At 51.8% G+C, this 16,693-nt stretch overlaps 1 protein-coding gene across 3 annotated transcripts in view; it reads right to left on the reverse strand.

Annotated features, from left to right (window-relative positions):
• Nucleotides 1-277: 277 nt before the first annotated feature.
• tnfaip1 (tumor necrosis factor, alpha-induced protein 1 (endothelial)) overlaps nt 278-16,693 on the reverse strand; it is a 28,130-nt gene continuing 11,714 nt past the window's right edge. For all 3 annotated transcript variants that reach the window (XM_084314171.1, XM_084314173.1, XM_084314172.1), the window contains exons 5-8: nt 11,927-12,010; nt 11,374-11,426; nt 5,166-5,361; nt 278-855 (exon numbers count right to left, since the gene is read on the reverse strand). In XM_084314171.1, the coding sequence (XP_084170297.1) occupies nt 628-855; nt 5,166-5,361; nt 11,374-11,426; nt 11,927-12,010 (561 nt within the window). In that variant the 3' untranslated portion in view covers nt 278-627. The remainder of the gene's footprint in view (nt 856-5,165; nt 5,362-11,373; nt 11,427-11,926; nt 12,011-16,693) is intronic.

A 16,693-nucleotide genomic window follows, 5' to 3' on the forward strand; every position in this document is an offset into this window, starting at 1 on the left:
TGGTGTGAGGAGGTGAGACAGGTCCTCTGCTTGGTGTGGAGGTGAGACATGTCCTCTGCTTGGTGTGGAGGTGAGACAGGTCCTCTGCTTGGTGTGAGACAGGTCCTCTGCTTGGTGTGAGGAGGTGAGACAGGTCCTCTGCTTGGTGTGGAGGTGAGACATGTCCTCTGCTTGGTGTGGAGGTGAGACAGGTCCTCTGCTTGGTGTGAGACAGGTCCTCTGCTTGGTGTGGAGGTGAGACAGGTCCTCTGCTTGGTGTGAGACAGGTCCTCTGCTTGGTGTGGAGGTGAGACAGGTCCTCTGCTTGGTGTGAGACAGGTCCTCTGCTTGGTGTGAGACAGGTCCTCTGCTTGGTGTGAGACAGGTCCTCTGCTTGGTGTGAGGAGGTGAGACAGGTCCTCTGCTTGGTGTGAGGAGGTGAGACAGGTCCTCTGCTTGGTGTGAGGAGGTGAGACAGGTCCTCTGCTTGGTGTGAGACAGGTCCTCTGCTTGGTGTGGAGGTGAGACAGGTCCTCTGCTTGGTGTGAGGAGGTGAGACAGGTCCTCTGCTTGGTGTGAGGAGGTGAGACAGGTCCTCTGCTTGGCGTGAGGAGGTGAGACAGGAGGAGGAGTGAGAGAGAGTGAGACTCAGTGCCCCAGCGGCCGCTCGTCGTGGCTGCTGTACCTCTTGACGTGGATGCGGCGGACGCGCTCTCGTAGCTCCGCCCCCGGGCCCTCCTCCTCCTCGCTGTGAGAGCCGCAGGGGGCGTGGCGGCAGCGCGTGGCCTCCAGCAGGGTGGTGTCGGGCACGGGCAGCGTCTCGTACAGCAGGGCGTTCAGAGTCTCCTCGTAGATGCGCGCCTCAGGGAACTCAACCTGAGGACAGGAGAGAGGATTAGGGATCACTCGGTAAGGTTACATCAATGGGGCATTTATAGAACTCTTTCATCCAAAGCGCTTTGCAATCTTTTTGTCCCTCACATTCACCCACACGTTCACACACCGATGGCAGAGGCGACCATGCAAGGTGCCAACCTGCTCATCGGAAGCAGTTAGGGGTTAAGTGCCTTGCTCAGGGACAGGGGTCGGCCATTAAGTTTGGCCTCGGGCCAAATGTTTTCCAAGCCATTATATGGTGGGCCAGAACCAAAAACCATGGCTAATTTTATAAAGTTATTGTGAAATAATGTTAACTCTGTGACAAGACCACCTTATAACTAAGACATACATTTGTGGCAGAGGCAGAGAATGGATCAAAATAAGTGAGCTGCATAGGCCGCATAATAAACTTTTTCAGCACCAGGCGCTGTCCACCAACTTTATTTATTTTCATGTTGAGCAAGCACTACGTTGCACAACATGGATAAAACTAAGTATAATAAGCATTCTTTAGGTGGTGGTAGTTTCTCTGTTTGGATATTATAGCTTAAATATATAGCCTAGCAGCCTATAGTCAGTCTGATATATATTAAAAAAGAGAACATATTCTCAAAATAATCTGAAGGGCCAGATATTATTGCTGGGGGGCCAATTTCGGCCCGCAGGCCGCCTATTGCCAACCACTGATATAGTACATGTAAAGAGATTATCTCTACACTAGAAACATATAGTACATGTAAAGAGATTATCTCCACACTAGAAACATATAGTACATGTAAAGAGATTATCTCCACACTAGAAACATATAGTACATGTAAAGAGATAATCTCCACACTAGAAACATATAGTACATGTAAAGAGATTATCTCCACACTAGAAACATATAGTACATGTAAAGAGATTATCTCCACACTAGAAACATATAGTACATGTAAAGAGATTATCTCTACACTAGAAACATATAGTACATGTAAAGAGATCATCTCCACACTAGAAACATATAGTACATGTAAAGAGATCATCTCCACACTAGAAACATATAGTACATGTAAAGAGATTATCTCCACACTAGAAACATATAGTACATCTAAAGAGATTATCTCCACACTAGAAACATAATAGTACATGCCCTTCTTGGCTTGTGTACAGTGTGGGGAACTAACACTAGCCAGTAGCGGATGGTGGTAGATTCTGGTTGTGCTCGGTACGCTTGGCTAGTTCACCAGCCTCTTCAGGCAGGGGAGTATATATTATTTTTTGATCCACTTTTTCTCCTCCTATTTTTTTTTATCCACTTTTTCTCCCATTTTCTATTTTTCTCCCATCCCAATTTCGTATCATCCAATTCAACCCTCCCCTGTCTCGAACGCTGTTTCTTGCCTCCCACAAGCCGGCTGCAATGTGGACTAAGTCATACATAGCACGAGTCCCCTCCGATACTCGAGGTAACAGCAGTCGCATCTTTTCACCTGCGCGGCGCGATCTTTCAGCGCCGCCCCCATCGCTTCCTGATTCTACTGCGCAGGCGCACCAACCGACCTGTAGGAGTCGCTGTTCACAACGCCCGATCCCCACCCATCAGTTTCCCACCCCCTAATACTGCCAATGTGTATGTAGTACGGACGACCAGCTAAACTGAAAGCAATGTGGAGCGCTGGGCTCGAACAGGCGAACCCAGCGTCTCCAGTATTCGTGGTGAGCGCCTTTCCCACTGCACCACGTAGCCGCCCTTCTCCTCCTATTTTCGGTATTTTTCCTCCCATCCCAATTTAGTCGCTCATGCCAATTCCCTCCTCCCCTTCCTGGTTGTTGCTCGCATGTGCCCCCCACTGGTCGGTCTAGGGAGCCCTGAAGTCTATCACATGCTTCCTCCGATACATAGGAGACAGCCAGCAGCCTCTTTTCACCTGGCAGCGAGGACTCTCACTGGGGAAGTGTAACGCGTGGGAGGCTCACACTACCGTCACCATTTCCCTCCCTCGCTGTGCAGGCGCCCTGACCGACCTGTAGGAGTCGCTGTTTACAACGACCAGAATACCACCCACGGCTTCCCTCCCGCTGACAATTGTGCCAGTATGATGACCGGCCAAGCCAGAGGCACCACTGACAGCTGGATTCGATACCAGTGTCTCTGCGGTGGTAGACAGACGCTTAGTCCGCTGTGGTACCCGGCCGCGCCCGCAGGGGAGTATATTTGTGTGTAAAATGCAGCTGCACTAACGTACTCCACAATGCATCGACCTCGCGGACACCGGGGGAAATGTCCATCACGTCGGCCGTTACCTCAGGCGGGCGCATCATCCACGGGACGAGACCATTTACACACATTAACAAGACACGCCCACTTCTCAACATATATGGAACATACAGCGATTGCTCGAAAATTGCTGCGATTGGTGGACAATCCCTGCTGGTAGAGTCACAGCGTAACTGTAACTGAGGGGTACAATTCCCTGACTGTATTGTTAGATATGATACTTACTACCACTACCTCTTGTACTTTAGACTCTGGCCACCCAGTACTAGGTATAAATAATTATGATAAACACTCCCACCTGATGAAACGGATCCAACACAAATGTACCAAGTCGAAAGTCTGCGTTTAATAATAATACATAGCAAAAGGTATGTACAACGATCACTTAATTACATTTATGATTTGAAATAGTATGCACTTTTATGGCAAATGAGTATTTGTAGGTAGATCAATATCGAATGTCCAATCTCTGATTGCGCAGGAAGCAAATATACAACCTGGAATATTTAGGGAACAATAGCAATGATACTTGAATGATTATATAGCTGGATACACTAGGGGGAGGTTCCGACTGCTTGTAGGACAGCTGGAGGGGGGGGGGGGTAGAGTCTGGCTGTATCCCGTCTGGCCGAGGGTATCCTGGGAGAGCCCACAGTCGTGCGACCCGGTGCCCAGCGATCCTCGATCCACAGATGAAAGCAGTTGGACTCTCTGTGGCCGGCGTCCTCCGGTCCACGATGGAGAGACGTGAGGCGACCTCGTCGTGTAGAGCGTCTTCTCACCTGTCGTCCTCTCCGGGGGGGGGTATTTCCAACACACCGCAGTGTTGGCCTTTATCCATAGAATAATCAAAGTACTCAAAGCATAATCCAAGCCGGGGAAGGCTAGCCGTCGTCGGTAGAATAATCCAATATACAGGTCCACTCGCTCTTTGGCCTGGAGCTCCTCGGGTGCAGCTTCACGTGGGGTCAACCACCCTGGATAAGCGTCCAGCTGATGCCCGAAACGATGGGGGTGCTGATTACTATAGAACTCTTACCGCACGAGGCACTACATATGAATAGACTATTATTAGCTTAATAGAATACGTCCAACTCGACGATATAGTGCCAAATATGACTATTCAAATATTAATATACACGATGTCTCAATGCCGATACTGGGCCGAATTGGCCTTACTGCCCACACGTGGTTCGCGGGGAGGCTTTTGCGTCTGTCACTCTGTTGGAGGGTAAGGAACTGGACTAAAAGAAAGCTCTACTTTAATAGCGCAGTATATATACGCACTATGAACAAATAGTACCATTAGTGGTGCGGTAGACATATTCTTACGCGGAACTAGGACTTGCCCATACATGTTGAGCGGTACGATTGAACCTGGTCTGAGGGGTATGGCGACCTGGCACCAAGGTCTCGTCCAATGGTAGAATGGAGACTATTATGGGATGTTCAGTAGACTAGAAGGGATATTCAATGCATATTGTACAAGGAATATACAAGGGATATCAGGGGATATACAAATACAATTAAATATATATATATAAATAAATATATATATTCGGTTTAATCTGATCCTTCAGAACAGTAACCGTGGTAACGGGTGGAGCGTAACCACGATGAGCCTACACTTAAGCTGAAGCCTAACATTTATGAATCATTTCTAGTGTCGATTTACTCCACTTGCTTATCATTAGGCTCCATGGTTTGTATCAATAATTGATCAGATAATAGCCCAGAATAATTGAACTGGCAGGTAGTCGAATGGAGTATCTGAAGCCCCTAAAAGACACAGAACTCAAACAACGGGCCAGAATCAACGTGCTGGAGAAGAAGCAACAAACCTATTGAGACCGATATATATATATAGAGCCAACGGCAGGTTTCCTGTCCAACTATGAAGGAGGGAAACCGAGAAGCACTTTTCTACCCACTCGTCTCCCTCCCTCCATCGTTCACACTGACAACATAATGCTTCCAGGGGAGAGAGTTCCCACTGCTCTCCAAACAGAGAGAGACTCGGCCCGACGTGTCCGGAGGTGGCCGTGCTCACCTTGGTCTGCTTCTTCTCCGTGGCGTAGACGATGGAGGTGCAGCAGACCTCCGCCAGCTTGCGGCCCTGGCCGTAGAAGGACCAGCAGCAGATCTCGTCTCTGATCACGTCCTTGATGAAGAGCACGCGCCCGTTGTAGCTCAGCGACAGCCTGTCGAACAGCTCCACGTTCTTCAGCATGTGGTCGTCGGAGTTGCTGTCGGGAGGGAGAGAGAAAGACGCGTTAGGGGGGAGAGAGAAAGAGGAGTTAGGAGGGAGAGAGGAGTTAGGAGAGAGAGAGAGAGAGAGAGAGAGAGAGAGAGGGGAGTTAGGAGGGAGAGAGGAGTTAGGAGAGAGAGAGAGAGAGAGAGAGAGAGAGAGGGAGTTAGGAGAGAGGAGTTAGGAGGGAGAGAGGGGAGTTAGGAGAGAGAGGGGAGTTAGGAGAGAGAGAGAGGAGTTAGGAGAGAGAGAGGAGTTAGGAGGGAGAGAGGAGTTAGGAGAGAGAGAGAGGAGTTAGGAGAGAGAGAGGAGTTAGTAGATAGAGAGAGAGAGAGGGGAGTTAGGAGGGAGAGAGGGGAGTTAGGAGAGAGGAGTTAGGAGGGAGAGAGGGGAGTTAGGAGAGAGGGGAGTTAGGAGAGAGAGAGAGAGAGGAGTTAGGAGAGAGAGAGGAGTTAGGAGAGAGAGAGAGGAGTTAGGAGGGAGAGAGGAGTTAGGAGAGAGAGAGAGGAGTTAGGAGGGAGAGAGGAGTTAGGAGAGAGAGAGAGGAGTTAGGAGAGAGAGAGAGGAGTTAGGAGAGAGAGAGGAGTTAGTAGATAGAGAGAGAGAGAGAGGGGAGTTAGGAGGGAGAGAGGGGAGTTAGGAGAGAGGAGTTAGGAGGGAGAGGGGAGTTAGGAGAGAGGGGAGTTAGGAGAGAGAGGAGTTAGGAGAGAGAGAGGAGTTAGGAGGGAGAGAGGAGTTAGGAGAGAGAGAGGAGTTAGGAGAGAGAGAGAGGAGTTAGGAGAGAGAGAGGAGTTAGGAGAGAGAGAGAGGAGTTAGGAGAGAGAGAGGAGTTAGGAGAGAGAGGGAGTTAGGAGAGAGAGAGAGGAGTTAGGAGAGAGAGAGAGGAGTTAGGAGAGAGAGAGGAGAGTTAGGAGAGAGAGAGGAGTTAGGAGAGAGAGAGGAGTTAGGAGAGATAGAGAGGAGTTAGGAGGGAGAGAGAGGAGTTAGGAGGGAGAGAGTAGTTAGGAGAGAGAGAGGAGTTAGGAGAGAGAGAGGAGTTAGGAGAGAGAGAGGAGTTAGGAGAGAGAGGGGAGTTAGGAGAGAGAGAGGAGTTAGGAGAGAGAGAGGAGTTAGGAGAGAGAGAGGAGTTAGGAGGGAGAGAGGAGTTAGGAGAGAGAGAGAGGAGTTAGGAGAGAGAGAGGAGTTAGGAGAGAGAGGGGAGTTAGGAGGGAGAGAGAGGAGTTAGGAGAGAGAGAGGAGTTAGGAGAGAGAGGGGAGTTAGGAGAGAGAGAGAGGAGTTAGGAGAGAGAGAGGAGTTAGGAGATAGAGAGAAGAGTTAGGAGGGAGAGAGAGGAGTTAGGAGGGAGAGAGAGGAGTTAGGAGAGAGAGAGAGAGGGAGTTAGGAGGGAGAGAGGGGAGTTAGGAGAGAGAGAGGAGTTAGGAGAGAGAAAGAGGAGTTAGGAGGGAGAGGAGTTAGGAGGGAGAGAGAGGAGTTAGGAGGAGAGAGAGGAGTTAGGAGGGAGAGAGAGGAGTTAGGAGAGAGAGAGGAGTTAGGAGAGAGAGAGAGGAGTTAGGAGAGAGAGAGGAGTTAGGAGAGAGAGAGAGGAGTTAGGCGAGAGAGAGTTAGGAGAGAGAGAGAGGAGTTAGGAGGAGAGGAGGAGTTAGGAGAGAGAGAGAGAGTTAGGAGGGAGAGAGAGGAGTTAGGAGAGAGAGAGGAGTTAGGAGAGAGAGAGAGAGTTAGGAGGGAGAGAGAGGAGTTAGGAGGAGAGAGAGGAGTTAGGAGAGAGAGAGGAGTTAGGAGGGAGAGAGGAGTTAGAGGGAGAGAGAGGAGTTAGAAGAGAGGAGGAGTTAGAGAGAGAGGAGTTAGGGAGGGAGAGAGAGGAGTTAGGAGAGAGAGAGAGGAGTTAGGAGAGTAGAGAGGAGGAGTTAGGAGGAGAGAGAGGAGTTAGGAGAGAGAGAGGAGTTAGGAGGAGAGAGTTAGAGGAGAGAGAGAGGAGTTAGAGAGAGAGAGAGGAGTTAGGAGGGAGAGAGAGGTTAGGAGGGAGAGGAGTTTAGGAGAGAGAGAGTTAGGAGTTAGAGAGAGAGAGGAGTTAGGAGAGAGAGAGGAGTTAGAGGAGAGAGAGAGTTAGAGGAGAGAGAGTAGTTAGGAGAGAGAGAGAGGAGTTAGGAGAGAGAGAGAGGAGTTAGGAGAGTGAGTTAGCGAGAGAGGAGTTAGGAGAGAGATGGGAGTTAGGAGATAGAGAGGAGTTAGAGAGAGGAGTTAGGAGAGAGGAGTTAGAGAGAGAGGAGTTAGGAGAGAGAGAGAGGAGTTAGGAGGGAGTTAGGAGAGAGAGAGAGGAGTTAGGAGAGAGAGAGGAGTTAGGGGGGCGAGAGAGGAGTTAGGAGAGAGAGGAGTTAGGAGATAGAGAGGAGTTAGGAGAGAGGAGTTAGGAGAGAGGAGTTAGGAGAGAGAGGAGTTAGGAGAGAGAGAGAGGAGTTAGGAGAGAGAGAGAGAGGAGTTAGGAGAGAGAGAGAGAGGAGTTAGGAGAGAGAGAGAGGAGTTAGGAGAGAGAGAGAGGTTAGGAGAGAGAGAGGAGTTAGGAGGGAGAGAGAGGAGTTAGGAGAGAGAGAGGAGTTAGGAGAGAGAGAGGAGTTAGGAGAGAGAAGAGAGGAGTTAGGAGAGAGAGAGAGAGGAGTTAGGAGAGAGAGAGAGGAGTTAGGAGAGAGAGGAGTTAGGAGAGAGAGAGGAGTTAGGAGGAGAGAGAGGAGTTAGGAGGGAGAGAGAGGAGTTAGGAGAGAGAGAGAGGAGTTAGGAGAGAGAGAGGAGTTAGGAGAGAGAGAGAGGAGTTAGGAGAGAGAGAGAGGAGTTAGGAGAGAGAGAGAGGAGTTAGGAGAGAGAGAGGAGTTAGGAGGGAGAGAGAGGAGTTAGGAGAGAGGAGTTAGGAGAGAGTAGAGCCATATGGAATCCGCGTTCACGGAATCGCGGACGGAATCGTGGAATTGAGCAATAAAAATGGAATCAACTACTGTAAAGTTTAAACCTTTTTAAATCTTAGACAAACAAAACACTTTGCTTTCATGAAATATTGTAAGCCGTCATTTGAGGCTTTATAAAAGCAGCACAATGAACACAAATCTGTCAGTGCCGAGTCCGACCTCATCTTAAATAACAAACAGCATTGCTTGTTGTAGTTAACAAAGAGAGGCAGAGTTGATTTTGCAAAAAAAATATATATATATATCATTTTTTTTTTTTAATAAATCAAATTTTATTTTCATATTCGAATCCCATGCCCGTCGAACAAAGCTTCGGAGTATTTAAGACAGCCCTATTAAATGGACTGTTATATCTTATTAAATTGTGGACATTTATTCATTCCCACTTATTAGACACTATTTCTGACGGTCAAATGAGCGTACAAAGCAAAATACAGAATTCTGAAATATTAAAACGGAAAAAACGGAATTTGGAAAAAAATTAAATTGAATTTGGAAAAAAATAAAACGGATTTCATATGGCTCTAAGAGAGAGAGAGGAGTTAGGAGAGAGAGAGAGAGGAGTTAGGAGGGAGAGAGATGGTTAAGTGCTTGGTGATTCACTCCACTCCCAGGGACGTGGCTGATTCAGACTTGATTAGTTAGAACTTGAACGGCATTAGCAGGGCTGTACAGTGCGACGAGATGGTCGCGAATTGCCCCTTTAAAGGTCAACCTCCACGTTGTATTTTTGTTCAATAAACAATGTGGACTAGGCCAACAGTGACTTTCATGAAGAATTGGAAAAAAAAGTATTGAAATTGACCCAGTTTTAGCGTTTTTATCAAAACATTTTGTCTGCCCAACACAATCACCACGCACGTGCATATTTTAATCAATGGTTCATAACGTGCGCGTGTAATGTCGTCACAACAGGTGTTGGTCACCAGGGGGCTCTGTGAGTCACAGGCAGTAGCAAGGAGGCGGAGCATTATTTCCGGCGTTGGGTGCATGATGCGCATGCGCTGTGATCACACCAGGCAGCCAACGCCGGAAATAATGCCGTTTTGAGCAGTTTATAAAAAATATTTAAAATGTTTATTAGCAACGCAGAGCTTTCAAACCATCCCGTATCTCTGTCCGAAACCCTCGTGCAACTGTGAGTACATTTGAAATGTCTCTGTGATACTTGTATAACGAACGGTTCGGCCAGAACCAGTCCTTCATGGTAAATCTAGGTTGGTTTCCTATTAAGGAGCAAGTGACTGTGGATTCACTCGGTGCATCAGTCACGAAAGGGGCTATGATGAGCTTGGCAAGCCAGAGTAAACACAGTTTTCATTCAATCAATAACAACATTAACCAGACTCTCGTTGTGTCTATTATGCTAACGCTAACGTTACCTCATTGTGTCTATTCTACAAGCTTTAACGTTACCTAGCCTCTCGTGTCTATCTGCTAACGTTAGCATTAGGCTAACTAACGTTACCACTCGTCCCCAACCCCAACAACAAGCGTAACTAATCAGCGATCTTTTTGTCAGACTAAACTCTCCGCTCGGTGGCAAATTGTGTTGATGTCGGTTTTGTTTCATCAATAAATGAGGCAGAATACACAGTGACTGTATCCTTTTTTAATTGCACTTGTTTCGTGCTGCAAACATACATAAGACATCCTACGCGAGACATTAAAGATGGCGGCGTTCTGTTTTCGTTCAGACTCTCCAGACAGTGACGCGTCTCTCTTCTGACCAATCAGTGGTCTGCAGTTTTTCACGTGACATTTCTGGAGCTCTCATGCTGATCACCAGCAGCCCCGCCTCCCCACACGGAGACAAACTGAGTACTTTATTTTAGTGGAAAAGCAACATTAGATTCGGCTCATTAATATGCACCTGTGTCTTGTTGTGACGTCGGTGTTTGATACGCTTTTTTGATTCGCGCATGCATGTTATTCGTGCGTGGACCTTTTTAACTCTTTCAGAGTGGCATTTCCGGTGTCAAATGGAAAAAAATAAATAATGAAATTATATACCAATGATGTAAACTACCCATAATTGATCAGTAGGGTTTAAGCTGGAGGTTGGCCTTTAATTGGCCGTTGCGATTGGTAAATATTATCTGGGGGCGGGCTTGCGAGCAGTGCTTTCAAGCCTTGCATTCGCATTTCACTCCTAAATTATCCAAGGCGTGTGATGACGCCACTCACACGAGCTGAGCAGTGAGCACTCAGCAGGTATGATCAGCGGGAACAATCGACTGAGCACTCACTCTGATAGACTGGCTGACTGTCTGATTTAGCTATGAAGAAAAGTAAAGTTAGTATTGCTTCATATTTTCGACGCGATCGACCTATAGTGAGCCGAACTGAACTGAACTCAGACACACGGAGAGAGCTGCGGCGTCTGCTCCTCCTCCCTCCCGCACCCGTGGCTGTTGTAAACACTAGTCTCTAGTGGGACACTGGGACCTCGGTGAGCCTGCCAGCCGGCTAGCTACTGATATCAACAAATCCTCCAGCAAGTCTAGTAGTGCATGATAGCTCGCGTTAGCTTACTGTTCAAAACGAAACGTCCCATTAAACTAAATAGTTCAGATAGCTCCTGATATCAATGTCTTATAAGTTATAACACTGAGTCGATGCGTATTCGAGCTGAGGGCACGCTGAATATAGTCAATAGGGCCCAGCTGCAGCGCCGGAGAATCCTGGCCGTAGCTGGAGGCTACAGTATAGGGTCCAGCTGCAGCTCCGGAGAATCCTGGCCGTAGCTGGAGGCTACTCGAGTACACACAGACAGTGGAGCTGGTTGCATATAGCGAGCATTTTGACTTGTTGCGTGGTGGCGATGTCTCGCAGATAATACAACTACAAGTATGATTATATAATATATATATTTTATTAAAGAAATATATTTCATTTTTTTTTTAAATCAAAAACAATCGATATAAATAATGGTAAAATTGTTATTTAAAAATTTGCCCCTAAAAAATATTTTTTGCCCCTAAATGTCTCATTTAGGGGCAAGTGTGCCCCTAGTGAAAAAGCTTAGCGTACAGCCCTGATTAGCTTGACTCACCTGGTGTAGGAGTACTTGTTGTTGCTTCGGTTGTACACCAGCTTCACCACAGGCTAGTGGAGAGGGAGAAATATCGATAAATGGCTTTGTAATATCATATATTCTGAATACTGATAGCACTAACATAAGCATTAACCATTTAGCAAGCCAACAAAGCACGCACGCACGCACGCACACACACACACACACACACACACACACACACACACACACACACACACACACACACACACACACACACACACACACACACACACACACACACACACACACACACACACACACACACACACACACACACACACACACACACACACACACACACACACACACACACACACACACACACACACACACACACACACACACACACACACACACACACACACACACACACACACACTAATGTTTGCACAACTAAGTAAATATACTGTAGATTAACACAGAAAGTAAATAAATGTCACCTTTCGCTGCGAATAGATCACAAATCAAAGCCGTAAGCGCTGTTGTCAATATTTTACCGTGAGCCCCTCCGCCACCTCCTCAGCCTCACCTTGGCACAAGCCTGGATGAGTCTCTCCTCCTCCTCCACGGAGGTGACCACCGGGATGACACACAGCGCCTGCTCCTGATTGCCCTGTCAATCACAGAGAAGAGCAGAAGACCCACGGGCGCTTTTTACAGACCTCTCCGAGACGACCGTCACCGAGTCAACCGATGTCAGTGAACCGATGTCAGTGAGTCTCCGCTCGCAAGCTCCCATCTAAGCCTAGTCTCTCTCTACCCCAAGGCGGGGAGGGGGGGGGGGGGGCATTACCCCAGAGGAAGGAAGGACTCCCGCTTTTCATTCCGGTGGACGTTATTTGCGATGGCTGCTCTTGAGTGTGTCAGTTGCCCTGCACAGGCTGACCTGGGGTCAGATACATCACCGTGTCACACTGACCGAGAGTATTACTCTCAGGCTGCTGGAGACACACGTCAGGTGGGGTCCAGGTGCCTCCTGACCTTCCTCCCCCTGAGTCTCCTCTCCTCTCTCCCCCTGAGTCTCCTCTCCTCTCTCCCCCTGAGTCTCCTCTCCTCTCTCCCCCTGCCTCTCCTCTCTCCTCTCCTCTCCTCTCTCCCCCTGCGTCTCCTCTCCTCTCTCCCCCTGAGTCTCCTCTCCTCTCTCCCCCTGCGTCTCCTCTCCTCTCTCCCCCTGCCTCTCCTCTCTCCTCTCCTCCCCTGCGTCTCCTCTCCTCTCTCCCCCTGAGTCTCCTCTCCTCTTTCCCCCTGCGTCTCCTCTCCTCTCTCCCCCTGCCTCTCCTCTCTCCTCTCCTCTCTCCCCCTGCGTCTCCTCTCCTCTCTCCCCCTGCCTCTCCTCTCTCCTCTCCTCTCTCCCCCTGCGTCTCCTCTCCTCTCTCCCCCTGAGTCTCCTCTCCTCTCTCCCCGCCTCTCCTCTCTCCTCTCCTCTCTCCCCCTGCGTCTCCTCTCCTCTCTCCCCCTGCCTCTCCTCTCTCCCCTGCCTCTCCTCTCTCCTCTCCTCTCTCCCCCTGCGTCTCCTCTCCTCTCTCCCCCTGCCTCTCCTCTCTCCCCTGCCTCTCCTCTCCTCTCTCCCCTGCCTCTCCTCTCTCCTCTCCTCTCCCCCTGAGTCTCCTCTCCTCTCTCCCCCTGCCTCTCCTCTCTCCTCTCCTCTCTCCCCCTGCGTCTCCTCTCCTCTCTCCCCCTGCCTCTCCTCTCTCCTCTCCTCTCTCCCCTGCCTCTCCTCTCTCCTCTCCTCTCTCCCCCTGCCTCTCCTCTCTCCCCTGCCTCTCCTCTCTCCCCTGCCTCTCCCCTGCCTCTCCTCTCTCCCCCTGCGTCTCCTCTCCTCTCTCCCCCTGCCTCTCGTCTCTCCCCTGCCTCTCCTCTCTCCCCTGCCTCTCCTCTCCTCTCTCCCCCTGCCTCTCCTCTCCCCCTGCCTCTCCTCTCTCCCCCTGCCTCTCCTCTCTCCCCCTGCGTCTCCTCTCCTCTCTCCCCCTGCGTCTCCTCTCCTCTCTCCCCTGCCTCTCGTCTCCTCTCTCCCCTGCCTCTCCTCTCCTCTCTCCCCCTGCGTCTCCTCTCCCCTGCCTCTCCTCTCTCCCCTGCCTCTCCTCTCTCCCCTGCCTCTCGTCTCCTCTCCCCCTGCCTCTCCTCTCCTCTCTCCCCCTGCCTCTCCTCTCTCCCCTGCCTCTCCTCTCCTCTCTCCCCTGCCTCTCCTCTCTCCCCTGCCTCTCCTCTCCTCTCTCCCCCTGCCTCTCCTCTCCTCTCTCCCCCTGCCTCTCCTCTCCTCTCCCCCTGCCTCTCCTCTCCTCTCCCCCTGCCTCTCCTCTCCTCTCCCCCTGCCTCTCCTCTCCTCTCTCCCCCTGCCTCTCGTCTCCTCTCTCCCCTGCCTCTCGTCTCCTCTCTCCCCCTGCCTCTCGTCTCCTCTCTCCCCTGCCTCTCCTCTCCTCTCTCCCCCTGCCTCTCCTCTCCTCTCTCCCCTGCCTCTCCTCTCCTCTCTCCCCTGCCTCTCCTCTCCTCTCCTCCCCTGCCTCTCCTCTCCTCTCTCCCCCTGCCTCTCCTCTCCTCCCCTGCCTCTCGTCTCCTCTCCCCCTGCCTCTCCTCTCCTCTCTCCCCCTGCCTCTCCTCTCCTCTCTCCCCCTGCCTCTCCTCTCCTCTCTCCCCTGCCTCTCCTCTCTCCCCCTGCCTCTCCTCTCTCCCCCTGCGTCTCCTCTCCTCTCTCCCCTGCCTCTCCTCTCATCTCTCCCCTGCCTCTCCTCTCCTCTCTCCCCCTGCCTCTCCTCTCCTCTCTCCCCCTGCCTCTCCTCTCCTCTCTCCCCTGCCTCTCCTCTCCTCTCCCCCTGCCTCTCCTCTCTCCCCCTGCCTCTCCTCTCCTCTCTCCCCTGCCTCTCCTCTCCTCTCTCCCCCTGCCTCTCCTCTCCTCTCTCCCCCTGCCTCTCCTCTCCTCTCTCCCCTGCCTCTCCTCTCCTCTCCTCTCTCCCCTGCCTCTCCTCTCTCCTCTCCTCTCCTCTCTCCCCCCGCCTCTCCTCTCCTCGTGTCTCCTCTCCTCTCTCCCCCTGCGTCTCCTCTCTCCTCTCCTCTCTCCCCCTGCGTCTCCTCTCCTCTCTCCTCTCTCCCCCTGCGTCTCCTCTCCTCTCTCCTCTCCTCTCTCCCCCTGCGTCTCCTCTCCTCTCTCCCCCTGCGTCTCCTCTCCTCTCTCCTCTCTCCTCTCCTCTCTCCCCCTGCGTCTCCTCTCCTCTCTCCTCTCCTCTCTCCCCCTGCGTCTCCTCTCCTCTCTCCCCCTGCGTCTCCTCTCCTCTCTCCTCTCCTCTCTCCCCCTGCGTCTCCTCTCCTCTCTCCCCCTGCGTCTCCTCTCCTCTCTCCTCTCTCCTCTCCTCTCTCCCCCTGCGTCTCCTCTCCTCTCACCCCCTGCCTCTCCTCTCCTCGTGTCTCCTCTCTCCCCCTGCCTCTCCTCTCTCCCCCTGCCTCTCCTCTCTCCCCTGCCTCTCCTCTCTCCCCTGCCTCTCCTCTCTCCCCTGCCTCTCCTCTCTCCCCTGCCTCTCCTCTCTCCCCCTGCCTCTCCTCTCCTCGTGTCTCCTCTCCTCTCTCCCCTGCCTCTCCTCTCTCCCCTGCCTCTCCTCTCTCCCCCTGCCTCTCCTCTCTCCCCCTGCCTCTCCTCTCCTCGTGTCTCCTCTCCTCTCTCCCCCTGCGTCTCCTCTCCTCTCTCCCCCTGCCTCTCCTCTCCTCGTGTCTCCTCTCCTCTCTCCCCCTGCGTCTCCTCTCCTCTCTCCCCCTGCCTCTTTCTTCCATTTAATAGGGCCGTCTTAAATACTTTGAAGCTTCGTTCGATAGGCATGGGATTCGAATATGAAAATAAAATTTGATTATTTAAAAAAAAGATATATATATATATTTTTGCAAAATCAACTCTGCCTCTCTTTGTTAACTACAACAAGCAATGCTGTTTGTTATTTAAGATGAGGTCGGACTCGGCGCTGACAGATTTGTGTTCATTGTGCTGCTTTTATAAAGCCTCAAATGACGGCTTACAATATTTCATGAAAGCAAAGTGTTTTGTTTGTCTAAGATTTTAAAAGGTTTAAACTTTACAGCACTGACAAAGTTGAACAAAGTGCTGTACAAGTCCCACAACATAAAAAAAAAGGAAAAAAAAGGGAAAAAAAATTAAAATCTTTTTTATTTTATTTTTTTATAGTGGATTCCATTTTTATTGCTCAATTCCGCGATTCCGTCCGCGATTCCGTGATCGCGGATTCCATATGGCTCTCCCCCTGCCTCTCCTCTCTCCCCCTGCCTCTCCTCTCTCCCCCTGCGTCTCCTCTCTCCCCCTGCGTCTCCTCTCTCCCCCTGCCTCTCCTCTCTCCCCCTGCGTCTCCCCCTGCCTCTCCTCTCTCCCCCTGCGTCTCCTCTCTCCCCCTGCGTCTCCTCTCTCCCCCTGCCTCTCCTCTCTCCCCCTGCGTCTCCTCTCTCCCCCTGCGTCTCCTCTCTCCCCCTGCCTCTCCTCTCTCCCCCTGCCTCTCCTCTCTCCCCCTGCGTCTCCTCTCTCCCCCTGCGTCTCCTCTCTCCCCCTGCCTCTCCTCTCTCCCCCTGCGTCTCCTCTCTCCCCCTGCGTCTCCCCCTGCCTCTCCTCTCTCCCCCTGCGTCTCCTCTCTCCCCCTGCGTCTCCCCCTGCGTCTCCTCTCTCCCCCTGCCTCTCCTCTCTCCCCCTGCGTCTCCTCTCTCCCCCTGCGTCTCCTCTCTCCCCCTGCGTCTCCTCTCTCCCCCTGCGTCTCCTCTCTCCCCCTGCCTCTCCTCTCTCCCCCTGCATCTCCTCTCTCCCCCTGCGTCTCCTCTCTCCCCCTGCGTCTCCTCTCTCCCCCTGCCTCTCCTCTCTCCCCCTGCGTCTCCTCTCTCCCCCTGCGTCTCCTCTCTCCCCCTGCCTCTCCTCTCTCCCCCTGCGTTTCCCCCTGCCTCTCCTCTCTCCCCCTGCGTCTCCTCTCTCCCCCTGCGTCTCCTCTCTCCCCCTGCCTCTCCTCTCTCCCCCTGCCTCTCCTCTCTCCCCCTGCCTCTCCTCTCTCCCCCTGCGTCTCCTCTCTCCCCCTGCGTCTCCTCTCTCCCCCTGCCTCTCCTCTCTCCCCCTGCCTCTCCTCTCTCCCCCTGCCTCTCCTCTCTCCCCCTGCGTCTCCTCTCTCCCCCTGCCTCTCCTCTCTCCCCCTGCGTCTCCTCTCTCCCCCTGCGTCTCCCCCTGCCTCTCCTCTCTCCCCCTGCGTCTCCTCTCTCCCCCTGCGTCTCCCCCTGCGTCTCCTCTCTCCCCCTGCCTCTCCTCTCTCCCCCTGCGTCTCCTCTC

Source organism: Notolepis coatsorum (assembly GCF_963971535.1).
Source record: "Notolepis coatsorum genome assembly, chromosome: 1".
Classification (NCBI taxonomy): domain Eukaryota; kingdom Metazoa; phylum Chordata; class Actinopteri; order Aulopiformes; family Paralepididae; genus Notolepis; species Notolepis coatsorum.